This window comes from Cololabis saira, chromosome 4 (genome assembly GCF_033807715.1).
Source record: "Cololabis saira isolate AMF1-May2022 chromosome 4, fColSai1.1, whole genome shotgun sequence".
Taxonomy (NCBI): Eukaryota; Metazoa; Chordata; class Actinopteri; order Beloniformes; family Belonidae; genus Cololabis; species Cololabis saira.
Window position 1 is genome coordinate 29,032,964 of NC_084590.1, and position 27,955 is coordinate 29,060,918.

The 27,955-nt window shown below is 39.8% G+C and overlaps 2 protein-coding genes across 2 annotated transcripts; both read right to left on the reverse strand.

The window, feature by feature from the left end:
* pde9ac (phosphodiesterase 9ac) lies at nt 1–13,191 on the reverse strand. The gene is made up of 18 exons (XM_061719344.1): nt 13,123–13,191; nt 11,649–11,719; nt 8,740–8,817; nt 8,500–8,543; nt 8,350–8,404; nt 8,112–8,182; nt 7,894–7,978; nt 7,709–7,790; nt 7,562–7,636; nt 7,385–7,471; nt 7,104–7,208; nt 6,847–6,929; nt 6,405–6,561; nt 4,941–5,054; nt 4,562–4,666; nt 4,324–4,452; nt 4,137–4,232; nt 1–273 (listed from the first exon to the last, which is right to left on the reverse strand). Exons 1-18 carry the CDS (start codon nt 13,189–13,191, stop codon nt 229–231), a joined length of 1,551 nt encoding a protein of 516 aa, XP_061575328.1. The 3' UTR covers nt 1–228.
* Nucleotides 13,192–19,343: 6,152 nt separating this feature from the next.
* Nucleotides 19,344–27,892, reverse strand: hepacama (hepatic and glial cell adhesion molecule a). The gene is made up of 7 exons (XM_061720314.1): nt 27,591–27,892; nt 25,027–25,374; nt 24,422–24,703; nt 23,418–23,508; nt 23,078–23,145; nt 22,869–22,939; nt 19,344–20,072 (listed from the first exon to the last, which is right to left on the reverse strand). The coding sequence occupies exons 1-7, from the start codon at nt 27,694–27,696 to the stop codon at nt 19,728–19,730; spliced, it is 1,311 nt and encodes a 436-aa protein (XP_061576298.1). The 5' UTR covers nt 27,697–27,892; the 3' UTR covers nt 19,344–19,727.
* Between the last annotated feature and the right edge of the window lie 63 nt (nt 27,893–27,955).

Genomic DNA, 27,955 nt, shown 5'->3' on the forward strand with positions numbered 1-27,955 from the left:
TATGAAAAAAAAAATGTACAGAGAGCTCAACATAAACACCATATAAACACGGAGACCTGCAGGTCCTTTCTTGTAACATCCGGTGCAATGGTTTAAGTCAAAGTTCAAGGTCTGCCGCCATCATTCCTAATTTTAGTTCAGCATATTTGAGCACTCTCTTTTTTATCTTGCCCTCCTGCTCCAGCTGTCCCCAGAATGCAGCGCGGGACGTCTTCTCTGGGGCCTCAGTCACGTTTTTTCGAGTCTCCTAAATTTTGTCATGAAAGAAGACCCCTGCAATGAAACAGAAGCTGAAATTAAGCAGAGAGAAACAGCTGTGTCTTAAAGGGATAGTTGGGTTTTTTTGAAGTGGGGTGATGTGAAGTATTTATGGGTCGATAGAGTCGTACATGCAGTAGACAGCAGCAACAGATTTCTCAGTTTGGAGAAGCAGGGAGCAACTCTGAGGCTAACAGCGAGAAGAGGGAATTATCTCCATCTAAAACAACTCAAGCACTATTGATTTTAAAGCAGTTAGAGTGGATGCATTATTAGTTTAATTTTATTATTTATTTATTTTTTGCACCACAGTTTTCTACTTTGTTGATTCCTTTTTTTTAGTTTTGCAACAGTTTGGGCTGCATGCAGTGTTGGACAGTAACATGTTGTAATAGACCTTTCCTAGTTGCTCGTAGTGTAACTAACTGTTGTTATACTATTAATGTTGTACAAAATGAAGTATATATCATCTGCTTTATTGTTTTCTATACTGCCAAAGCAGGTTCTTGTTATACATTTTGTTATACGTTTTTTATATGAAAATGCAGTATTACAGTACCTCGTAGTATCATTTACAGATGCAGCATCGGCCACTTTGGAGAATTGTTTGTTTTTTATTGAGCTGCAGCGGTTGCTAAATTGAAGTCACTATGTTTTTGGATTTTGTTATCTTGAATGCAGCTTTTACTGAACAGTAGGACAATAGTTCCTTTGTATGTTTTAGTCTTTTATTATGTGGCGCTTTCACAACAGGCTGGCACCCTTTCATGGTTGACCAGGTACACACATTGTGTTATTTAGCTTTCACTAAATTAAGTTCATATCTTCTCACCAATCTGGCAAATGTCTGTTAGCCCTGTCTTATACCGGCAAGACCATCTTTAATAATGCACACAACCCCATTTCAAAAGAGTACCCCTTTAAGGACAAAAGTTAAAGCTAAGTTTATACAAGCATTCAGTGAAAACTCCATCCTACCATCCAACACTGAAAATTAAACGGAAACTACTGGATGAGTGAGGACTGACTTCTCACTGTGAAAATACAGAACTTACTTAGAATCTGGTGGCAAATTTGTTCAATTCTGTGGAGTAAGTGAAATAAAGCAAAAGAGGTTGAAGTTTCAGCTCATTAACAGAAAATGTAGCTTGTAAAATGTAAACTAATGAGCAGCAGTTTCATCAGTTTGTGTTCACCAATGTGAAAATTGAAATATATTTTTCCATAGTGTCACATAAACTAGGATGCCAAAACAAACAAAGTTATTAGCATCACAAGAGTTGTGTTTGGTTAAACGGTTGGAGACGTACATTTTAATAATTGTTTGTGATGTTTTGCTTTAGAGGTTTTTCTTTGTCTGTCCAACTGATCATGTTTTCCTTTCTTTTCCTTTTTTTAAACTATGCTTTACTAGTTTTTTCCCTTTTTTCTTTGTGTGAAATGTCCTTTGAAGTTAAAGGGGGAATCCAAAGTGATGAAAGTGCTGCTAAAGCTCTGTTTTTCTAGACAGTGCAGAGCAGAGTTGCTGTGGAGAGCCTAGAGACTGGCGGAGACACGGAGCACTCATGACACTCACACTAAGCACGAGAGCACAACCAGCCAGTCAGTTGCTTTTACTTACACAGATAAAACTGCACTCACTCACTGCAGAGTTTACTTCTTCATCCCGCCTAATGACATATTTTCAGTTTTTTTCTTCTGTGCCACATTGAACAAAAGACACCTTTATGTTAGGAAGTGGTTCTTGAGTATCATATGTTGTGGCTGTTTATATAAATGCAATGATTATGTAGTTATGAGTGTCATAAAAAGCCTTGTGAAGGTTAGTAACATTTTATGAACGTCTTAAAATGCATGATAGACTCGACTGTTTGCAAAGTAGCAGTCTTCACTGAATACCAAGTCCTCCTCCTCTAGGTATGAGCCTGATAATATGTACACTGTGAACAACAAGCTACTTTCTAATTTACTTCATCTGTGCCTGTTTACCCCACTGCAAAAGGGTTTTTGTAACCAAAACACAATCATCCTTAAAATAGTTAGGTATGTCACATTTCATTTTTGCCAATATACATCCCTAGATGTTCCACACAAAGATGTAAACCAAACATTTGTTATTTTAGGTAAAAAGCCTATGTTCTTTCTGGCAGAGATTTAGTAAAAACCCTTATTGCTCTGTTGGCATGGAGAAGTAACTTCTCCACAGCTCTGTCACAGAACCACCTCGTTCAACATCTGTACGCCTTTATGTCAAGTCACTGTGCTGTGGGAAATATATCTAGACATAATGCTGTTCTTCTTCTGTTCAGCCATTAGGCGGGCGTAACAATTTAGTTCTGAAAAGGTGTAACAGGATGATACACGAACAGTTGTCTGGATGGCCTAGCCCAGGGGTCGGCAACCCAAAATGTTGAAAGAGCCATATTGGACCAAAAATGCAAAAAACAAATATGTCTGGAGCCGCAAAAAATGAAAAGTCTTGTATAAGCCTTAGAATGAAGGCAACACATGCTGCATGTATCTATATATTAGTTAGAACTGGGTGGAAGATTTTTTTTTTTTACATTATGCACTTCGAGAAAAAAGTCGAAATGTCAAGAAAAAAGTCGAAATGTTGAGAAAAAAGTCGAAATTTCGAGAAAAAAGTCGAAATGTCAAGATTTAATGTTGAAGTACAATTTTGAGACAAAAGTCGAAAAGTTGAGAAAAAAGTCAAAATGTTGAGAAAAAAGTCGAAATGTCGAGAAAAAATTTGAAATGTCAAAATATCGAGAAAAAAGTCAAAATTTCAAGAAAAAAGTCAAAGTTTTGAGAAAAAAATCGAAATATTGAGATTAAAAAGGAAAGGAAAAAGAAAAAAAAGAAGAGAAAAAAAGGAAAAAAGAAGAAAAAAAGAAAAAAGAAGAAAAAAAGGAAAAAAGAAAAAGAAAAAAAGGAAAAAAAGGTCAAACATTTTTGAAAAAGCTCCAGGAGCCACTAGGGCGGCGCTAAAGAGCCGCATGCGGCTCTAGAGCCGCGGGTTGCCAACCCCTGGCCTAGCCCAAACAATGTATAGAGCATCACTATGATGATAAGATGTAGCTAGAAAATACAATATCTCCAGGTTTGTGACCGCAGCGGTCAGAGAGGCAGAGGCCAGTTGAACTGGCTGAATTACAAACTTTGTCACTTGATTAGGGGCAACAGCCGCTAAGCCAACCCTGCTGCCCTGCTGAGCCTCCTGGAGGAGCCATCATCTGCTGAAGCTTCCTCCCGTATAGCAGAAACACTGCAAATACTGGCAGTGACTGGCACCGCTGTGTGTGTCCCACTCAAACAACCAGATAAGATAACTGAACTGAATGTCAATGTCAACAGCTGGGGACACCGGGGACCTGTTGCTGACTGTGGACTGTGAACACAACAAAAGGGACCATCCTCAGGGTGTGGAGCACCATCATGCTTTATGAAACCAGACACTTGAGAGGCAATATTCTTCCTTGGGGGGATGACTGTGAATGCCCTGCCGGAGTGTGGAATAAGGTGGAATAAAGAAGAGTTCTCTACTGCATCTTTTTACTATAATCACTATGAAAGTGGCTTGGGATTTCACTCTATTAAATTAAAATAATAAAAAACGACTGATTTTGATTTGCTTGTCACAGAGAGAAATTAGTCAATCCTGTGTTATATGATATGATATAATAAGGCTTCATTCTTAATTGATAGCAATGATAAAAATTATGGGTGAATTCTCATAATTCTTATAGTAGAAACATGCAAGAGCTACAAAAATTGGGTGCTAAATGTAGGGAGGTGAGAAAACATGCATGTACTATTAAGATAGCTAGATACAGTAGCTAGATACATAGCTAGATAAATAGCTAGATAGATTTTACCTCTGATAGGGCATCATCAATCTGCTTGAGCTCCTCATAATGATCTCGAGAGTCTCTTAAAGGTTGAACCATGATCTCTTCTATCTGAGGGAAAAGCTTTTTGAAATGAAGACACATTTTAAACAATAGATGTTAATAAAATAGTTTTCTTTTATCGTGACAGACATCTCTAAAGACATAGTCCTACCCGCATCACCGTCTCAAACATTGGGATGAGCACAAACTTGATGAATCCGATCTGTGCTGTGGGTTTGGTGACTTTATCTCTGTCCATGAAAGGAGCCACCGGGAGGCCCTCAGACTTCTCTCTATCACTCTTAAGACCAAAGAGATGAAAATATTGTCATTCAATCTCATCTTAAAAAAGGAAAAAGAAAAAAGGTTTACATCATTCTGGTCAAAGGCAGTTCATTGCTTGGAGTCACCTGCATGAAGTACTCTTCAAGTAAACAGTCCACCCACGGCTCAGCGACCTCAGCTGGCCTCACCTCGTTGGAAATATCACAGCACTTGATTAAAACCATCTTCAGCTGAAAACAGAGACAGAAACATGCACAAAATATATATCCAATATGGACACTGTTTGGTAATGAAGAACAAGACCTTTCATTGTTACACTGAACGCAAGGGTCCGCCTCTCAGAATCTTCTGTACTTCTCTGTTCATTTTTTTCCAATTAAATTAATACAATCCATCTGGCTTCTGCTGATTAGAGCAGACTCAAATAATAAAAGCCTGATTGTCTTGGGTCAAATATGTTATGCACAGCACGAGAGGGATTTTCCAAGGAAAATGTGTACATACACATGACACATGCTCGTTATTGGCAAAGTCAAAGTGGTCCACTTTATGCTTGAAGGACTCTAGTATGTCTCCATGTTTGGCCATATCAGTAGCCAGAATAAGGGTGATGATTGCCTGTAAACATAAGAGAAAGGTTAAAGTATATCTAGCGCTTGGTGTAGAAGTCATACAATCAGCATCCACATTTTCCATGACAAGTCAAAGAGTTTCAACTTCAGTAAGATATAATTAGCTAAATATCTGTAGAGGAAATGTGAATATTATATCCAAAGAGGAGTTAAAAGGAATACATAGACATTTTTTGTATGTATAATTTTGCTAATTTTTGTCTAAAGCAAGAAAACAGTCAAAACACAGTGCAAGAGATTATTTTTCAACCTTTTAAAATTTCCACCCATTGAGCATGAAATTTCTATATATTTAAAACAATGTACGTTAGAGAAAACGGATTGTAAATCTAATAGTTTTCAGTCCTCTGATGTTCAGGTAGGCTGCCTCTCGACTGTTGACCTTTTTTTTTCCCACTGAGTAGTGCCATGTTGCAAATAGATGTGATGACCAGGCCAAGAAAGCCAGGTGAAACGCACTCACCTTAGTTCAGTCACTCCTATTAGTTATAGGCTTAACTTCTGTTAACATATGATGCTGTAAATATATCTATTTCTACTACAAAGTTGTACATTTGAATTAAATTTTAAGGACATTTGGAGCCAGCCCCCATTGGTCTTTCGAGGAACTACAACTATCCTTACTTTTTGGTTTGAAACAAACCAGCAAGGGTGATGTGGCAACTTGTTCTGACACAGCCCTAATGAAACATTCACCAAAGCCTTGCTGACCACACCTGTCCCTAGAGGTAGATGACTGATGTGTAACATTTTTACCAAATGTGTGTGATAATTATCCTGATAAATCTTAATCCACTGATAACTGATCATTTTTTGTTTGTGTCATGCCCGCTCCTCCATTTTTACCACAGTCAGCATCGCCAGCCTTCCGATCAACAGTCCTGACACTACAACTCCCAGCATTCCTCAGTTCTCCTCATCATGGACCGTACCTGTGCCCTCACCATCACCCTCGTCCGTTTCACATGTTATCCTACCTACTAATACCCTGCACAGACCTGGCTCATCCTGTAGTATTGTTTGGTCCACATTACTTGTGAGTTTCAGCCTACACCACCTTACCTGTGTCTCTGTGTGTTTTCTTTATTAAACCGTACTTTAGTCACGTCTGCACTTGTGCCACCTGCTGCTTTAAAATCTGGCAGTTTGAGATTTTTGTTTGTTTAAAATTTTCCTTCCGCAGGCAAAAAAAAAAGAAATAATGAATATGAATAAGTTGCTTTTTAATTCCCCTTCATTCTTCAAATAGATTTTTAGAATTGTACAAAAGTTTGCAAAAGCTAGAAATTAAACTCTGCATGTTTGTCACTACTATCTTTTTTCAAGCGTATCTCACCTGTCGCATCTCTTTGAATGCTTCAGGATCCACATTTGCAAAGATGTTGCACTCAGGAAGAGAAAGGATCTGGAACGCTACAGCGCAGTGATGGTTCTCCAGAGGCGAGATGTCGTTGTAGCGGACTGCCAGCTCCGTGCGAGCATTGATTTGGTACCTGATAGACGGATGACATTGCTGAATGAATTGCAGAAGGATGATGATGAATTCCCATGAAGCTTCTCTGATAAGGAAGGTTCTCACCTGCCTAAAACCCCTACTCAAAACAACGGGATTATCTCAATCAGCATGTTTTCATACCTGAACTCTCTCCAACCTGAACTAGTTTCACAGTTCATCAACTACAGTGTTGTGCTGAGGATGTCAAAACATGGTGGGGATCAGTGGGCATCTGCAGTGCTGTATCTGTCAACGCCACTACAGGCAGAATAGCGAATCTTACGCGTTGTTGTAGCCGGGGTGGTCCAGGTCATGACACACTGCAGCTGTCATTAAAATTCCTATGTCTGTGAGAGTCAGGTTCCCCTGGACAAGAGTGCAGAAGAAAGGAAAATGCTAATTTACCACATGTGCGTAATTCATTAAGAGACCAATTTGCATTTAAACGAGAGCCACAAGTCACTGAGGTGAATGAAGTCTAATGATTTAGTTGAATGATGAAGTTGAGCACATGCACTTACACAAAAATATGCACGATACCTTAAGGTTGCAGAGGTGAATCATGCCATACATCATTTGACTAACACAGAAGCAGTGACGAAAGTTGTGGAAAGGGTTGTTACGGTAGTTCTCCTGTATTGCCAGCTGGAAGAGGGAGAATTATTCATTAAGTGACTCAAGAATGCAAAATCAGTCAAAGCTTTTCAAAACTACTCTTGATCCGTGTAAAAACTCTCTAAACATTGTGCTGCTTTTTTAATTAAAAGCTGGACTGTTAGTACTCAGCAGGTGCTCCATTGAACAGTAGTTAATTGCTATACCAGCCAGCGTTTGAGTGTGATGGGGTTCATGTTGAATTCCTTGACCAGGCCCAAGTCATGGTACATGTACTCCATACAGCTCAGCATCTGCAGCCACGGTGAAAGAGAGACAAACATGACATCAGGACGTCTTTTGGAGGACACAGAATGGAACTGGCCGATGGAGATTAAACAAACCTCATTGTGCTCCCAGTGCCAGACGTCAAACGTTGGCTTCTTCAGTGCCTCAATAGTCTCCCGAGACAGTGTGTACTGTAAATGGAGAATAAATAAAGTCACCGGAGACCTAGGCCTTCAAAAGTTGCTGTCTATTTGAGGCTGTACCTTCGGATAACTGGGGACATCTCTTCTAGGAGTGAGCTTCCTCCCATCATCTGAGAAACTATATTTGCATGGACAGTTTACCCTGAATTCAAAAGACATTCATTCAAAAAAATGATATTTCTATACAATATATCCATGATGTGGTATGTTAAACTTATGGGGATCTGCGATTCACTCAGTTTCACCTGGCACTTCTTGAATCCATCTCATCTCGTAGCCTCTTCAGGTCATTTTTACACTTCTCAATCTCCACCGCTTTCAGGCCCTCTACTGAAACAAAGTAAATCATTTCTGGTTAAGGAGCGCGTTCATTCCAGATTGCTGTATCGATACCACAAGCACAGATAAACAGACACCCCCTTCCAGGCCCTTTCAGCTGTTCTGTATGAACGGCGCTACTCACGTTCCACTCTCTTCTCCAACACCAGCAGCCTGCTGGTGACCTCAGTTTTCAACTCATTGATCTGAAAGGCTCTGTGTGGGAAAGGCAGATTATGAGAACGGGGATCTGTGACAGCCTGAACTCGCCTCTATAGGTTGTGGTGTGGGCTGTCATCCAAACGCCCTGGTGTCAGATGTTTGTGTAGAATGTGCGAAGGTGAGGAAGGGGAGGTTTCAGTCATAACATTAGAAGGTGTTACCTGGTGAACTGCTCAGCCACCTGAGAAAACACGCTCTGAAACATTTCCTCTCTCTCTGTGGGCACAAATAAAACCCTGACTGTGAATAATAGCTCCACTATCATATTTTGTTGTGTAAAAGAAGATTATTCCAGAAACCTTCAAGCTTACCTCCAAGCTGAGCAGTAGACAGGGGGACAACTTTATACAAAGAGCTGTAAGGGAATAAAGATGTGACTTTATCATTGAGAGTAACTACATCACCAGTCCCCCACCCCCACCCAGAGACTGACAGAACTGCGGCCACAGCTGCTGCCTTTCTTAGGGTCCAAAATAATTCAGCTTCGGACAAGATGACAAAAAGAGATTTCATTCAAGTATAAATACAATATTTTAGAACGGTTATATTACTTTGGAGTGTTGAGGGGCATGGTAGGATCAATGGAGACCATGGCACCTTCTGGATCTACCACCATGATGGCCGTGTTCCTGCAGTGACAGGAGAGTTAAACATTTACATTTTACAGGGATGTGCCTGCACTCAAGTGGACAATCATATGTGGAGGGAATATAAAGTTGGAATTTGTTTTTATTGCCATGTGTGTTTTATATTAAATAGAATTGCTGTCTGATATTGAATAACAGAAAGTAGGCTGCATCCTCTTTTAATGGTAATGCTTCACAAATCAGAACTTAATAAAAAAATACAACCTTACATTAAAAGTTACACAGGAACTACTACACTTATTGAGTAGTTGTTATAACCACGCCTGACTGCTCCGGTTATGTGACTGAAATACAGTCCCACCTCATCACCCCTTTGTTTCTGCCAAATATGATGCTCTTCATTGTATTTTTTTTGCTGTGCTGTCCTGCCACGTTCTTCCAATAAGCCATTATTGTTTTGTTTGTTGTCTGCTGAACTATATGATTTATTATGCAAGTTGAGGCTGTAGAGCAGGGATATTCAATTGGCGGCCCGCGGGCCACATGCGGCCCGCCAGGAGCTTTATGTGGCCCCTGGTCATATTTCAAAAAAGGGGGTGTTTGTTGAAAAAAAAAAATATATATATATATATATTTTCTTTTTAAATAATATTTTTATAACTGGCTACTATGGACTAAAATGGTTGTGCTCAATGCTTAATATAATATTCAAATAAGGAAATCTTGGAGGAAAGTGGTGCTTTGTCATTATGGCGTGTTTTATTAAAAGTAGGTCAATATCAATTTCATTAAGTTTTGCACAGTGCATGGTTTCAAAATGAACTTGCATTCAAAATAATATTTCTTTATCTGAATATTATATTTAACATTCACAATTACTAAATCTGGAGACAATTAATACATAATTCATATGTAAACTAGATATATTCAAATGTATAATACAAATGTATTATATTTACATAAGTATTCGTCTTTGAGTGCAAAATACATTTTGAAAACCCCCACATTTTCAAATTGTGCGGCCCTCTCCATACAGTCCTTTTGCAGATGTGGCCCCCGGCCGAATCTAGTTGAATACCCCTGCTGTAGAGTCTAAAATGCACATTAGCTCTGATATTTTTTTATTTATTTTTCTTCGTTGCATATCTTATTTTCTTTTCTTTATATGAAGCAAGGCTGATATAAGGTGAGACAAGGCTTTAACAGAATAAGCAATCCAAAAGTGTGAGTCAACTGACACATTTTCTGATTTAAGATGTTATATTTAGGAGTGAATTAGTGAGTGTGCGTGTGTGCTATGTTGTCCTTTGCTTGACATTGTTAAGGATAAATATATAGGGTCAGGTTTAGGGAAAGTGAGAGAAATGGGTGCGTTATAAATATCAAAATAAATACATGAAATCTTTTACAAATACTGGCTTTTTCCTGTTCAAGGTCCCCTGGACACTGAAACCTATGCCCGATCTCTCTCCAGGCAAACGGCAGTAAGAACTGGCATAAATAAACAACCCATACGCCCTCACCCCTAAAATGATTAATAAGCCAATACAGATGTTTTATACTGGATAAAAGTGGACCACCCAGAGAAAACATGGGAACCCCAGGTTGGGATTCAAACCAGGAGCCTTTTGGCTGTGAAGCAACAGTGCTTACCATCAAACCACCATGCTGCCATGAAAACATTTATCAATATTTCTGAGTGTTGCATAACCTGACCTTAGAATGAGGTTGCCTGGACGTCTCTTTTGGGAACAATTTACTGACTGCTTTCCACTTTTGAATACTCTCTCACTGTAAAACATTAAGCTCCAAATTTATTTTGAAAAAGCCCTTATAAGCCTTCCTAAGCTGATGGCCGGCAGCACTTTCTGTGATGAGATCATTTTTGCTGAGTTTCCTCCTTGGCATTGTGTTAACACACACCTGAATGATGCAGACGAACAAACTGCCAAAGCCTCGGCTTTTATAGGAGTGAAGTTTCCGATGATCAAATTGTCGCGCGCAGCACCTGGCTGCTACTTGCCATTTTAAGTCCTCGGGAAGCAGTAAGAGCATACTTAGGTTTTCATGCACTGCCTCTGCGTTTTGAGGTGTTTTTCATTATATATTTAATATAGAATAGAATAGAATACTTTTATTGTCATTATACACGGCTACAGTGAGATTAAAAGCAGCATCACCTCTCCAGTGCAAGACAGTGCAAACAGATAAGAAATATAAGAAATATAAATAATATAAAAATATAAAAAGGTTAAGGTGCATTTTGAATAGTGAAATCAAGACCTGAAATATTGCACATATAGGCCAGGAAAAAGTATTGCACGGTAAAGAAAACATATGTTACATCATGTTATCATGTCTCTATAAAGTCAGAGTGTAACATGATCAGCATATGTTGTTGTCCATCTAAGTTTGTATTCACCAATGACATTTTCTTTAATAGTGTCATACATAAAACATCATTAGTTTCACGTTGCTCTAAAAGCAACACAGTAAGATTTAATGAAAAACGTATTTGATTTAGTCATTTTGCGTTTTCGCTCAATTGATTGTTCTACATCTTACAAAGTGAATGTGATTTGTGCTAAAAACAGCTAAAAGAATAGTGCATATACATTTTGTTTTCAACTGTAAAGCAGATCAGCCTGGGGGAGGGCATCAATGAAATCTTGCTTTCATCATTCATTATTGTCTTCTTTGATGTGCGCGATTAATGCTGCGTCCTTTTGATCACTGCATGCAAGCGTTCAATTTGTGTCAGCAGCTGGACACCCTCCTCATTCATTATCCCTGTGTTGCATGCTATTTATATTTATGGTACAGTAACTCATATCAAGAGTCATGTCAACATAAAGCCAAACCACACAACAAACCTGGGAATTTTAGAAGAGGAACACAGAAGCTCCCTGATGTCACATGGACTGCAGTGGCGACTGAACAACACCTGCAATATAAATACAGTCAGTTTATTCAGTCAGATACAAGTTCTTTTTGGGGGGTTGACATATACTATTTCTGTTAAATAAACATTTAGCAGTGGCTAAAGTCACAGAGAAATAATACCACTAAACAAATGTTTTGTGAATAACATTTCTATGATTTTTCATTTTCCAAAGCATACTCGTGCGCAGCTGTGCAACATACGTCTGCAATATTTCATAAATGAGACATATGACACATCAGGAGGGTTGTTCCATTTAATGTGTTTTTCCCTACACCACAACACATGGAAATGGTAAAATAAGAGTAAAATGTTGATCATTTCATGGTCAAATAAAGCCATGTGAGGAAGCAGTAGTGGAAGGATTTGACAGAAAGTGACAGCTGAGTTTAAAGTCTCATTAAAAAGTTAAAATCAGTCCAGTTTACGAGACTTACTACAACACATGACTGTTCAAAATCTCAGTCCATGGATCCACAGAACAAACTACAATTTCTGGGAAGCAGGTGTAGCAGACAAACATGAAGCTCTTGAACACGTGTCATTGCCAGCTCTCCTCGTGAAGGAGGCCTACTCTACATCACCAGATTAGCAAATGTCTCACTATTGTATGTCTTGGTACTTTTGGAACTCAGAGACATGAAACCTGAGCCTCAAACCATCTGTCACGGCTGTAAATACTGCATGAGCAATGAGGTGCTGCACTGTTGTAATTGTTAATGAAAAACCTTGCAGTAAGTCATTTTATTGTTCCTTCTACATTTATATATCTATTTTTAGATATAAATTTAAATGTATAAAGATATCATCACGCCTCTGAGGCAGATTGATCTGCATCTTTGTCTAATTTTAGCTCCTCCTAAGTTGAGGTACATGAATCCAGGGGGAATAGCTACTCTGAAGGCATAGAAAGTGAACTATAAATGTGACTTTTTAGCAATGATACTTCTATTAAATTCATCAGATAATTATATGTGATAAAAATAAATTATCAAAGTTACATTCAAATCCTGAAAATGCAAAAAAAGGAGCTAGTTTAGATTGGTCTCACATGGCATTAATTTGAGTTTCTATTATTGTGCTTTAAGTCCATGCATATTATTATATATCTCCAAAACGAAACATAATTAAGATGTTTTCAATTACAATGTATTCAAAAAGGTCTGTTCATTTTAATGCATTTTTAGAATCTTTGACTGAAAAAAAAAACATTTAAGTAGAGTCTACATCAGTGATGTACCAAGCATAATGAGCAGGCAAAATGTTTTGAACATTTTGCATGCTCATTATGCTTGGTACATTTAGGTCAGTCTTAGCCATTTCACACGTTACGTCTTTAATAAAATGTTTAGATCAAGCATACATTTAAAGACATGAGCAATGAAATAAAAGACCAAAAGACTCACCTTTTGCACCTTCCCATCCACATCCAGGTAAATGGTTCTGGGTGCATAAGAAGAGGAGCTGGAGCCCATGTTGGCCCCCGTCTCCTCTCTTGCACAGCCACCGAGATTCTGATTTAGAGCGTTGATCGACAAACCTGATGAGCCACAAGTCAAGGTCTTTACCTGAAGACAAATAAGACAAGAACACCCTCTTTTTAAAGGGATATTTATGTTGGTATGACTAAATGCACTCTAACGGCAGTTAAAAAATAAAACAAGAGTAAGAAAATGATAAGGGAGAAGTAAACATTAGCAAAAGACAAGGATGCCAACAATTTAAGCAAAAAAAAAGAATAATTTAATGGAAACTAGCATTATTATATTACCTCACATAACAGCTAGCATTGATCATGAAATCAAATGGTAAAATACTGCATTAAAACAGGAAGTATTTCACAGGTCTATTATAAAGCATCATAATCAGAGCATCTGTTGAACTCACACAGTCAGCGATGCAGCTTTCCCCTTGGAGACTGGAAGCTGAGGGTGCAGCTTGCATGCATTCTGAATGCAATGAGGAGGAGAGGGAGGTTTGTGAGTGATGAAGTGCTCATGAAGGACATGTGACGTGCACAGACTACTCTGAATATAAGAAGTGCTCACACTGGTTGCTATGGGACTGCAGCTACAAAAAACAAACAAACAAACAAGCTAAATCATCTCATAAGGTGTGAGCATTTTCCCCAAGCTGGTGACTAACAATCACTGCATATCAATCAATCAAAGTACTGAACATAAATTGTGTAATGTGTGTCACAATTAAAAAATTACACTCATTATGTGTAGCAAACAAAAAAACACTGATAATTACTATATAAGAAAAAAAATATTTTTTTTGGAAGTCCTATAGATGTAAGCAGCACATTCACCTCCATAGATGTATATGATTGTGCAGTGTGTGTGTGTGTGTGTGTATGTATGTGTGTGTGTGTGTGTGTGTGTGTGTGTGTGTGTGTGTGTGTGTGTGTGTGTGTGTGTGTGTGTGTGTGTGTGTGTGTGTGTGTGTGTGTGTATGTGTGTGTGTACTGTTTTTTGCTACATTTGTTTTGTTTAGGGAGGTAATGCTCAATATATCAGTCTTGGCACCTGCAAACTGAGATGTCACCGCCGGGATGACATTTTCAAACACTCTTCCTCCCAGATCTTTCTTTCCGTTAGCATGCCGCAACAAACAAGGAGGTGCATTGGTGGAGCATAGCAGCTTTGGTGGCATTGGCTGTGACGAAAGAAGTTTCAAGTTTAACAATGCCGCCTGTAAACGTAACTTAATGCTATGACAACTCGCCTGGCAGAATTCTTACAAACACCAGAAAAAGGAATCAGGTGAGGTTAGGTTTACTCTTAATAAAAAGTTAGAATTTTTTAAGGGTACCTGTCCAATTAGTATTAGTATTAGATACAATGTACTGTAGGTGCAAGTAACAGAATCTGGAGTACAAAATGGAAATTCAGTGGGAAAATATGATGTAAAGTGCACAACACATACTAGATAAATAATGCAAATCTTGAGGTTAAGATTTTACCACCATGAAATCTTTCTTCTTCTTTTGTCCACTGACCTAAATACAGATCCAGCAGACTGGACAAGAACAATTGTGAAGAGCTTTCCAACAATAAAGTCACTCTTCTCTACTGGGAAACAGGCTGGTGTCAACAAGGACATTAGCAGAGGCTCAGCCATGCAACACGAGGAGGTAATTAATTACACCTGGAGAGCATCATACAGCATCTCCATTTAGCTCAATTTGGACACCTTCTCCCCGCCCGTGTGCACACACACACACACACACACACACACACACACACACACACACACACACACACACACACACACACACACACACACACACACACACACACACACACACACACACACACACATACATTCTCTTTACAAGTGCAGATGTTCCCCAGAGTCTCATTAATTTCCCTGTTCCAAGTTCTTCTTACACACCGGAGTACAGGTGTGGTATGATGGGACAAATCGTAGGATAATATACAACATGTGGGATCAAAATTGATTAAAAGCGAAGTGAAAAGGACCCACTTTTATTACCTAAGGAAATCTCTTTTTCCACTTGCTGTAAGCAACAAATGATCATGCACATGATGGTGTGTTTGCTAATTTATGGGGGCCATGGGGCTGGAGGATGTGTATTCATGAGTCTGTGTGCCAGTGAATAAATGGTGTTTCCATTAGAACAAAGAGTTCAGAACCCACATCAAAACAGACGCATCTGATTTGGTTATGCACAAGACTCACACCTTCAATGATGGAAGATACATGTTAGGATAAAAGCAATCAATAAAATCAAGCAGATTTTCATAATAATAGATCTAAGGCTGCGCCATTGGAGAGAAGAATTATCCTGATAATGGGTTTGAGACCCAGGTACGTGTACTGCATTTATGTGTAATATCTATATACACTTCGTTACTTATTTTAATCTTTTTGGTCTCTTTATTTTAGTCTGTTCTGGTGTGCCATGTGGCACATTGAGGATAACTGACATCATACATGGGTGGAGCTGTCATGCAGGGCAACTGCTTTCAAAAATGTTGGCATTAACGAAACAAGAAATATGTTGATTTGACCAAAACACAAACGAGACTGGATAAATACATGATCTTTCACAGAGATTTACTTGCAGATACGGGTGGGGTTTCACAAACTAGTTCAAGAATTACAGAAGAATGTTTTCCTGTATACATTTTCAAAGAGCTTAGAGATCTCACCAACATTGTTATTTAATGGATGTCAAAGCTCTATCATGCCAAATTTGAAACATATATAAACAAAACTCTCTCTCTTAAGTACAAAAATGCTGTACCTCGATAGATAGATAGATAGATAGATAGATAGATAGATAGATAGATAGATAGATAGATAGATAGATAGATAGATAGATAGATAGATAGAAAGATAGATAGATAGATAGATATGATGGTATAAAATGAGTGATCTAATCCCTCATTCTCTCTCGCCATTAGCTCCCCATCAGAATTGGTCCTTGATTCTCCAGACTGAGTGCTGTGACTGTGACTGGTGTCTACTGCAGACAAGACACTCATCATGAGAACTTCAAACCACCTCACTTCAAATAAGCTAAAATATTCCTTTCCCACAGTGGATCATCATGTTCCACATATTGTTTTGACATAGATTTGACCTCAAATGCCCTTTCTGACACAATGTCACCATTTATATGGGCGTGTGACCACCACAAAGATCCTACAGGGTGACTTAGCCAACTCTGCACACTGCACCAAGGGTGCCCCCTCCAGTTTATATATGAAATGAAATAATATTTTGTTCTTTGGTTTGTTTTCACAATAATTCTTTTTATTTATAAAGGATATCATACAATGTCAATAAGTACAGTGTAGGTACTCTACTAACAAGCAAAGAGAAACTGTCTCCATAAATTGTTTACGCTTCTTGAGTAAAACTGGTGATGTTATGAATTAAAGTAATAGAAAATACTTGAAATTAGGTTCCTTTAGTTTTTCTGTTAATATTTTCTGTTTACCGCTTGACTTTGACATAAAACACCATTTTGCAGCTGATTATCTAAAATATTTTATAGTTATCCAAAGTAATGAATTAATGGTTCAGATAATTATTGGTTGTAAGTCAACAGAGAAATCACATTGGACAGTATGTATGTCCAAGATGTAATGTGCCATAAAGGCAAGGCAAGGCAAGTTTATTTATATAGCACAATTCAACACAAGGTCATTCAAAATGCTTTACATCAACATTAAAAGCAGCAAGACACAATTAAACAGTAAATAACAAACAAAAATGAAATAAAATGATAAGAAAAGAGGTAAAATAATAAAAAGCACAAGTTGTTAAAAAGTAAGGGCAGTAGAGTACAGCAGGTAAGTATTTAATTTAGGAATACGCTTGAGTAAACAGTAATGTTTTTATCCTGATTTAAAGGAGCTGACAGTTGGAGCAGACCTCAGGTCTACAGGAAGTTTGTTCCACCGGTGAGGAGCAGAATAACTGAACGCTGCCTCACCTTGCTTGGTTCTGGTTCTTGGGAACCACAACAAACCAGATCCAGATGAACCTCAGGGGTCTGGGAGCTTCATAGGAACTAACAGATCAAGCATGGATTTTGGTCCAAGACCATTGGTCTTTGTAGACCAGCAGTAAGATTTTAAACTGTATCCTTTGACTCACTGGAAGCCAGTGTAATGATTTCATGACTGGTTTAATGTGGCCCAGTTTCCTTGTGTTTGTAAGGACTCTGGGGCAGCGTTCTGGATCAGCTGCAGCTGCCTGATTGATTTCTTGTTAAGGCCTGTAAAGATGCCATTGCAATAATCCAACCTACTGAAAATGAATGCATGAATAAGTTTTTCCATGTCTTGTTTAGACAGAACCCTTTAATTCTAGCAGTGTTTTTCAGGTGGTGTTACATACTGAACAAACTAGGAGGTTCAGGAGCAACAATAGTAGAAATTTCCCGGGAAGGGAAAAAGATGACGGCTGGGAGTTTAAACAAAATTCAGGGATTTTGTTAATAAACAAGGACTCAAAAATTGTTAAACACAAATCAATCCTCCAAAAACCGAGGACAACAAGGAGGACTAACCATTTAACAAAAAAACAATCCACTCAAAAGGAGGGACAACCAAGCACGATCGGGAAAACTCAGGAAAAACTCCAAATTAAACTTGCTACACACTGGTAGAATACACCTAAATCAAAACACTGGCAGAACGCAAGGTGGTGAGACAGCGGTTCTGGGGGGGCACTGGAGCAGTCCACGGACACCACACACAGCAGACAGCACGGTCCACACAGGACAGCCACCCGGCAGCTCCAGTCCACTCTCCTTTGTAGCAGTCTCCTGATTGTCACACCTGCGAAGCCTCCTGATTGTAGATGGGCAACAGCTGCAAGGCACTGTCCCAGCAGCTCCTACAACAAGGAAAAAGAAAACACCCACACACACGCACACTACGGCACGTAACAGGTGGTAAGAGGCAGATTTAGTGATACACTTTAGATGGCTGTTGAAGTTCAGGTCTGAGTCAAGAATTACACCAAGATTTCTGGCTTGATTTGTATCTGTCAATGACATGGTGCAAAGGTGAGCACTGATCTTTTCCCTTTCATTTTTAGGGCCTAAAATGATCACCTCTGTCTTTTCTGCATTTAGCTGGAGAAAATTCTGGCACATGCACTCATTGATTTGATGAATACAGTTACTCAATGAGATCAGGGGACTGTAGTCATGTGGTGACACTGAAATATAGAGCTGTGTGTCATTGGCATAAGTATGGTAGGAAATGTTGTGATGTTCAATAATTGGAGCTGGGGTAGCATATACATTTTGAATAGAAGCGGTCCGATAATGGACCCTTGAGGAACCCCACGTGTGATCTTGGTTCTCTCAGACTCATGGTTTCCAATTGACATAAAAAAGGCCCTATCTTGAAGCACGGTGCCGGTAAGTCCCACCCACTTTTCCAATCTGCTGAGTAGTATGTTATGATCAACTATGTCAAATGCAGCACTGAGATCCAGTAATACCAGAACAGAAGATTTGCATGTATCATTTATTCAGATGAATATAATTTAAGACTTTGATGAGTACAGTCTCAGTGCTGTGGTGTGGCCGAAATCCAGACTGAAATGTGTTAAAAAGATTGTTTTGCATCACAAAAGCCTGAATTTCCTGGAAAACAACATTTTCAATGATTTCCCCCCAAAATGGCAGATTCGATATTGGCCTATAGTTACTAAGTGTTGTAGCATCCAGATTTTATTTTTTAGAAGAGGTTTTATTACTGCAGTTTAAAGTATAAAGTATAATATAGCAGTGAATGTCAACTAATAACGCATAACTCTTGGAATAGTTTCCTTTTTATCGTTTGTGCTCTTGCAGATGATATTTAATAAAGTGTTTGGGTGACATCTTAAGGCCAAGGTGAGCATTACACTGTCATGACAAATCACGCTGAGCTGCTTCACAAAAACGAGAGAAAAAAAAGGAAGGGTTTTGTTTTGTGATTCTTTGTTTAACAACAATTTTGTAGCAATATTGTATTTCGTAACAGGCTGAAAAATAAATGAAGGTATTTACATCTGTGTGAGTTGAGGTGGTTATTAACACAGAAAATTACGCCAAAAAAGACAAGTTATTACAACAGGTTTTATTACTTTTGGTTATACAGTGACACTAATGCGGAATAAGAATACAGTATGTGTGGTTTATTTATTTGTTTAAAAACAAAAAAAACTTACATATGTACAGATATATATTTATATATATCAAAACTTTCCACAAAATATATATCAGAACTGGAAATTCTTACTGTCTCAGCATACATGATATACTACATGGAAGTTGATTTCAGAAAAAACTCCATAAAAGTACTTTGCATAGCCGTAGAGAAATAATGACAGATGAATAAAGGAAGCTAGAGGTGAACTCATCTCTCACTCGACTGCGACGGATCCATTATTCTCACGGCAAAAGTGCAACACAACAACAACTACAACAACTTCACATGTCACAGTTTAAAACTCGACATCCAAGCAGGTGTCATTGCTGTGCCGGGCAGTGCGCCTGCTCGCTGGGATCCAGACTCTCCGCCTCCACGGGCAGGTGGCTGACTGGGATGCCCACCGGGGGACGGACCTTTCTTATCGGGCTGAAACTGCGCGGACTGGAGCCCGGGGAGTGAGCGGGGGAGCGGGCTGGGAGCAGCTGCGGGAGCGGCTGGGCCAGCGGGGACTGGCTGCGGGGGAACCTGCGGGGGGCCGACCACACCGGCCGGTCACTTCTGTTGGAGGTCGGGGGGAGAACCGGAACATAGGTCACAGGGATGTTAATTTCTGATTGGCTGACGACATTGCCAGAACATTCTTCCAGACGCTCCTGAGTCTCCTGAAAGACAAGGATCATAACCTGTCAAGTTTTGGATTTAAAGGGGACCTATTATGGCATCTTATACCTATTTAAAACTGGCCTTGAATGTCTTACAAACAAGCTTTTGATTTTTTTTGCCAAATAAATTAGAAATTCAGCCTCTGAGCCATGTCTTTATCTTCCCATTCACTAACCTCATTATCTATGCGGGATTCTGAGTGGGCAGGGCTATGATAATGAGGCTCTGTGCTGATTGGCTGCCTGAATGACGTGATACACCGCTACGGAAAAATGGCGGAAGCTCCGGCCGGCGGAGTTAAGCCGGGCATACACTGTGCAATTGTCGGCTCTTTTTGAACCGATTTTCCAGTCATGCGACTATTTTTTGGATCGGGCCAGATTTCGACCCAATCGTTGGTCGTGCCTCGTGCAGTATACGTGGGGTAACGACGAGAGATTAACAGCTTACGATGAGCTCCCGATCACGAATCGTGTGCTCGTGAATGTATCGCACAGTTGAAGTAGTGCTATGACCCGATTGGCCTCATCCTTTCGCAGAGATTATGCGCAGCGCAATCTCTGATGTCACGTCAAAAACTATTATTTGTAGTTTAAAGTGTTGCAAATTCACATTACAAATCATGTTTTAATAGCAGAAAAAAAAGACTGCATTTCCCACGTCTGCCCAGCCAATTCCTTGTCCAATCACGACGTTGTCTAATCTTTTTTCATTTATCGCCACACAGAATGGCACATATTGCTAAAGGCTGATTTATGGTTCCGCGTTACACCAACGCAGAGCCTACGGCGTAGGGTACGCGGCGACGCGCACCGTACGGTTACGCCGTCGATTTAACGCAGAACTATAATTGAGGCTTAAGGCAGCGTGTTTGTTTTTGCTGAGCATCTTTGGTGTCTCCCACTTCGGGGTTCCTCCTCTTCCACTTCTTTTTCGACGTTGCAGTTCCAGTAACAGAAGTCCGACGTGAGTATGATGAACGTATAGTGTGAGCAGACGGGTCGCATCAGAGCATCGGGACGTAAAGTGTGAGACCATAAACCGTGGGCTGCGAACTTTTGAACTCAGCGATCTAGTCGTGCAGTGTGAGATGGGGCTGAATCAAACAATTTAAAATATCGCGCAGTGTATGCCCAGCTTAAGTTGTTGTTGTTCCGGCCAGAGTTAGTTGTGGGCGTGGTTTCACGCATCAGAGGCCAACCTATGGAAATTGCATTTTGGTTACGTAACGAAAGGGAGCAGAATCTGATGGCTCGTAGAAGCCACATCAGACTGGATTGCTCATCCGGGCGGCTGTACAGACACTGCAGAATTTGGTTGCTTTCCTCCTTCTCTGAGTTGGCAGGTTGAGGGGAGACCACTTTATATATGTTAAAGCCACCAGCCCAACCAAGGACCAGTATCTTACATTTTAAGACAGATTTACGAGAAATTCAAAATAACTACCTGTCAACCACTTACAAACTACAAATATGTGCTCAGAATCTGATAGGCCGACCTTTGTTGACACTGAAATGCTGTGGACATTCCTATGTATGTAATTCCTATAGGGCTAATAGAGCCTAATTGAAAACAAAAAGGTGAATTAAACCACACTTATTTTTTAAAATATTTTCTGTACATTGATTGTTTTCAAGTGCAACATTGACATTTTCTTTTAATTTGTCATTTTCACTCTTGTGGCTCTCTGGTATTCACTGACTGACATCGGTCCTTCCCCTGTGAGAGACACTAACATCACCCAATCCTGCTCCTCTTTAGGAAAGTAAATTTAATATCCCATTTTAGAGATATTTATACGAAGTCGCTTTTTTGGCAGAGATGTCTTCTCTCGTTACATCCATCCATCTCTGATTTGTTGTTCCGAGTTTGTTCCCACTAACTTCGTGAGAACTACCACCCAGGCTACAGCAGGTGGCAGTTCTCGCGAGGCTAGTGACAATTCAGTTTGCAGTTTAAAAATTATTATATTAAAAAACAGGAAATTTACGGGAAAATACTAATACGGGAGGACGGCGAGAAAGAGGGGTAGAATGAGGTAGTTTCCTGGCCAAAACGGGAGATTTGACAGGTATGACAAGGATACATGTCCAAATTCAAAGCAGGACTCTATCTGTGGACGAGTAACTGCTTGATCATCATCCAACTTCATATTGTTCCCAAAAGAATTTATAGTAGAATGTGTCCAAGAACCACAGACTCTAGCGCAATTACGTTTTAGGGAAGTTTTTGTAATTAATGGTGCAATTAGATTGCCTCTGCATCATGTGACACTCTTCCCTGCTCCAGAGCTCTCCCTTGCAGCTGAGCCAACCAAATAGGTGGATCAAACTTCTGGACCAATCCGAGGTTGTTCATTGTTTCTGTAACTCTGAATATCATCACTTCTGCTTTAATTTCGTATTTTTGAGCATTGGGTGCTTGTAAAAAGCCGTTTAATCCGTTATTTTACTCCATCATGTAATTATAATAGCAGTTTTGATTAACTTTTCTTTATGAGCAATTACTCACAAAGAAAATGATAACCAGGCCCAGCTGTACTTTGTGTCAGAACTCATGAGCAAATGTTGTCCTGCATGTATTTAAACTAAAGGAACATGATGCATTGTAGATGTGCCTTTTTAATTACAGAGTGCTGCCACTGTCCTTGTGGGAATGTTTTTATTCTCTTGTTAGCTTCAATGCAGTCTGACAAAGCCACCAGCTGGGTTGCAGACTATTAGTCTTGCTTCTTTGTTATATAATTGGTCAACAGAAATATTGTTTCTATATTTTTAGATAAAAGGGTGACTCACATCCTCATTGAGAACATATAGAGGCATTGGACTTCTTCGACCCAGAGTACTTGGTTTGGGTACGACATCAACTGCAAAAGATTGGTTAATGTCATTATCACATGTTTCAGAGACTCACGTCATACCAACAACTTAACATTAAAGTCTGAGAAATTATTCTTGAAGTTAAATCATTTAAGCCATAAAAAGATCTAAAAGTGTTTGCTGACCGTCGTGGCCAATTTCACTTTGCTCCATATAAACAGGGACACTTTGGGGAACAGGGCGATGCTTCTTTCTGCAAGAGAGGAAATTAACAAAAAATAAATAAAAATCTTATCATCCTAGACAGACACAGAACGCTTCCAGTTACATACAGGAATACAGACAAGCTAAACACTTTTTTGTGTTTTCCACCCTGTACCCAGGGTGGTTTTATGGAGACACTGTTGAGCTACTTGAGATTCTAGCCACATCATTAAGTGCGATATCAAAGCCAGTGAGAGGCAAAAAACCAGAATGAGGGTAAGAGAGAAAAAACGGAAAAGGAGATAAAAGAGAAACTCTCACTTGGATGGTTTCCAACAGGCACATACTGTAACCAGGGTGATTAGAAGGAATATGCCCCCGGTGGACAGGATGATGTATAGCGAGCTCCGTCCTAAACCAGATTGATATACAGAGGAAGGAAGAAAGAAAGAAAGAAAGAAAGAAAGAAAGAAAGAAAGAAAGAAAGAAAGAAAGAAAGAAAGAAAGAAAGAAAGAAAGAAAGAAAGAAAGAAAGAAAGAAAGAAAGAAAGAAAGAAAGAAAGAAAGAAAGAAAGAAAGTTGTGTCAATGACGTAATTGAACCATTGACTTGTACATTTTCATTTTCTGTCTTCCCTTTTCTCATTGACAGTGAAAGTTTTTTTTACTTTTCATTTTCAACTAATGTCTTTTTTACATTGCTTGTCATTTTGAGAATGCACGAGCACAAATGTAGCAGGAAAATAGGACATTTGAGTAGTCACCTTGTGGCTCTGTGCCATGTTGTTATGCAAGCAGAGGGAAGAGAGCTCGTGTTTGAAGGCCTTGTGCTGCCCGTCCATGTAGCACAGCACAGAGCAGCAATAATGAAGTCAGAATTACTGTGGTCCACTGAGGCAAACTATCCTCCCCACCTGCCTTCTTTTTATCCTCCCTCTTCATAAATAACGGCCCATTCATTAGATTACACTGCCTCTCGCTCTCTCTCAGTTCAACATGAGAGTCTCTACTGGCGCCCAGGAACAGCCGCTGCGTGCCAACTGTTTTACAATCACAGTTGGGATTTGGATAAGTTGTAAACAGCATTCTTAGAGAGGCCAGCCTGAGTATTGTGTACGGCAATTATTCCCTCTACAGGGAAGTACAGTACATGCTTTATGCTGAAATGTGCATAGTTTTCATCATTAAACACTCACACTTTCAAATCGCTTGATGTTGCTAAGGGAAATAACTGGACCTAGAAAACACCAAAGGAATGTATTTATACTTTAATCTTAATCAAAGTTTGTATAACTCGAGATTCCCCCAGTGCCACATGCCACCTACTGTAGACAGTAAGCTTGACAGGTATGCTCTTCATGCTGCTGATGGGGTTCTCCACCCTGCAGACATAGACGTCGTCATCTGCCATCAGGACTCGTGAGATGGTCAGCACCTTTTGGTCATGTGAAAGCAGCAGGCGTGAGTCATTGGTCAGCACCTTTCCTCCCTTCAGCCAACTGTAGACAGGCTTTGTGCCGTTATCGTGAGAACAGTGGAGGTTGAAGTGCTCGCTGTACTCCAGCACAGAAGAGGCCATCATCTGGATGTAAGGTTTGGACACAGGAACTGAGGAAGATAACAGTAGAAAAAAAGGTGTAGTCGGGTTGAGACTCATATTTAAATGCATGAAAGGCAGGTAGACCCTTTGTTATTTAAGAACAGGTGATGGCCTGAATCCTACAAAAGAACACAAGCAACACTATGAGTAGCTTTCTAATTTTAGGAAAAACAATTTCCAGGATTATAGCTACACTTATTCAAGTCAAGATAACATATTTTTATCTGATCTTTTTTTAGCTTATAACTCCTCCTGAGTGTCTCGCATTGATTGCTTAAATGTTTGGAAACATGAGAGAACCCAGCTCTTTCAGAGGAGAGTAGCTGTGTACCGTCCACGGTGAGCTCAATGTAGTGCTCTCCGGTGAACGTGTCATCTGTGATGGAGATTTCAACTTCGTACGCTCCTTCATCTGAGAGCTGCAGGTTGTGGAGCAGCAGTGAGCCATTCTCAAACACCAGGATGCGGTTACGGTACTCAGGTCTCAGGTTTCCTATGATGTCGGTTCCTATGGACTGCACGACAGTGATGGGTTTCACTTTGTCTCTCTTTAGCTGCCACTTGATGACAGGCTTGTCAGCGCTGCTGCTGGAGTAGCTGACCGACAGGAGGGCCTCTTTGCCCAACGTTCCCCTCACCACCTGGGCCTGGCTGGTCACATTCACCGATGACACCTCACCTGTTAAAAGGCAGATGGGGATATAGTGACAGATAGGGCTGTTGTAAAACTCAGGCTCGTGATTCTCCACAGTGACCAGAGAACAAACTGGGAGGTAATGGATGCAGATATGATGTAAAAACAAACTACAGTAACAACAACAGTGAATAATATGGGGAATACATTTTTTGCTTTTTGCTAGCGTTACCTGACTTATGTAGCGTTACCTGACATATGCCTCACTTAACATGTACAAATCATATCCAAACTGAACAACCTGAACTAAACCAAAACTCATCTTCTTGCTCTTGAATCATCTCTCTTGTGGTTTTTGAAGTGGAAGCTCTTTTTTGATATTATTTTTGATCTCTCTTATTTTTTCCCATTTTTTGTAGTTTGTATTACTTATTCTTACCAGATCAATCACAGTTATGACTAATAGCTAAGATTACGCCATAGCTCAAAATATTTATCAAACTCAAATTCTTATGATCTGCCTTTTTTTTTCGAATTTTTTTTCATAATTTACATGGTTTAAGCCGGAACAGAATCTCTTTGACGTCTACGTGGGAAACAGAATAGTTAATGTGCCATTATTATTTATATTTTCAACAGTTTCTCACAATGATTGTTTTTGATTGAAGCACTAAAACATGACTATGCTTTTAGGGATTTCCCCATTTCCTTCAGTGTGCTGCAGAGTGATTTTGTGCAGATAAAAAGTCTGCGATGTTACAAAGACAAAACATGAACAGAGTTGATGGTGGCCTCAGCTCTGAATTGCTCAGAATTCCTAGTTTGTCATAAACTTTCTTACTCCTGTACTTCCCTCCCATACTTACTGAGGCGGATAAGTAGAGGATGGTGCAGTTTTATTGTTGAAACTTTAAAAAAAAAATTCTACACCCCCTCTTTGAGTGGATGCATCTATATCTCAGTTCTGTTTTTCTTGACTGTCATTACACATCATTATGTAAGATTCAAGCTGAGAAATTCAGTAGTTTACTTATTGCTATTCATGCCTCCACCACTACCCTCAGCTACCTCCACCCCTCCACCTCCTTATCACCTTGGAATTCCCCAAGACCTTTTTGAGTGAACAAATGATGTATTAATTCTGATTTGTGTTCCTCAGTTAATCCCGAGTTATTACCCGCTTCCTGCAGAGATCCAGGGATACGACTTAATAAGACACATTTCTGCCGTCATGGACAAGCCCCGTCTTGGAAACCAAACAAAGCAGACCTATTATGTTCACAGTGGCGGCTCCCATTACTTTGCTGTAGCTGGACACATGGAGGTCTAAAAACTGGCGGAGGGCCCGTGAGGGGCATCCTACTGTTGTCCTCAGTGATGGAGAGATCAATCTCAGAGAGGGAGCAAGGGAGTGAGGGACTCTGCACTGCTCACTATTCTTTTTCAGTGAGCCAGTTAGCAGGGCATCGCCTCATTGCCTTGGTAACCATTTGGTCTGCCTGACAGGGGTTGCCAAGGCGATAAGACAAAGGGCACGATTGTTGGGGCTAGTTTCCTCTCTTGAAAAGAGCGAGAGAGGGTTAGAGATAGAAATTCTTTGTCACTGGTGAAGCTGGAGATAGACACAGGATCCAGTGATTCTACTTAAACTGGTCCGGTTGTGTAAACCGGGCCCATGGTACTGTTGTGAAATCAAAGCACACATTTTTAACTTTTTGACTCTTCAGCACTATTTCTCTCGAATGAACACACATTAATCTTTCCACAAAGGAAAGCAAGCCCTGTCAGGTTCAAAGTTCTTGACAGAACTTTTTTATCATCACACTTGACCTCCACGTTCCCCTCATACACACCTTCAATGCCCACTCAAGGCTTCTTTCAGCGTAAAAATGGGGGCCCAGCGCTGTGCACCACCCATGAACCAATCCATTGTGCAACGAACAATACAATACAAAAGGAAAAATATATATATTTGACACTACAAATACCTGGATTAACTCCACTTTAAAAAAGAACAAGGGTGCCGGTTTATATATTGGTTTGAGATGACACATAAAAGTAAAAAAAAGCATTTCTAACTTTCTAAATACAGCAAAACGACAAAAATAAGGTGCTAACTTAAATCATTCTGACTTCTCTTTGATTATTTACGTTGCAAGAAAATTTGTTGGGTTTTTTTCTAGTTGGTTTCTGTGACACAAGTCTTCAAAAGTATCTTTTTCTTATTTTTTTGGATAGATTGAGAAAATATTAGGACCCACCTGAGAAAAGAAGAAGGAGGAGGAGGAAGAGGCCAAATAGCGTCAGTAGTGGAGGAATGTCAGTGAATCTGCTGCGTATAAAGGAGGGCTTCCTCTCCACCTTCATCTTGTGTCCTGGGCAGAGTCTTTCTCCCACTTAGTGAGCATGGTTTATCCACCCTGGGCACGTCTCTGCGGTGCAACACTCCCTCCACAGCCTGCTTGCTTGCTTGCCTGCAACACTGGCCTCACTGCCTGGTCACACTGAGCCCCACTCTCCCCACAGCATCCCAGTCACAGCCAACAACAGCCAACTGTGTGCATGTGTTTGTTCATGTGAGACAGAGACATAGTGTCGATGAGCTCCTCTCTTCCACTCAACTTTG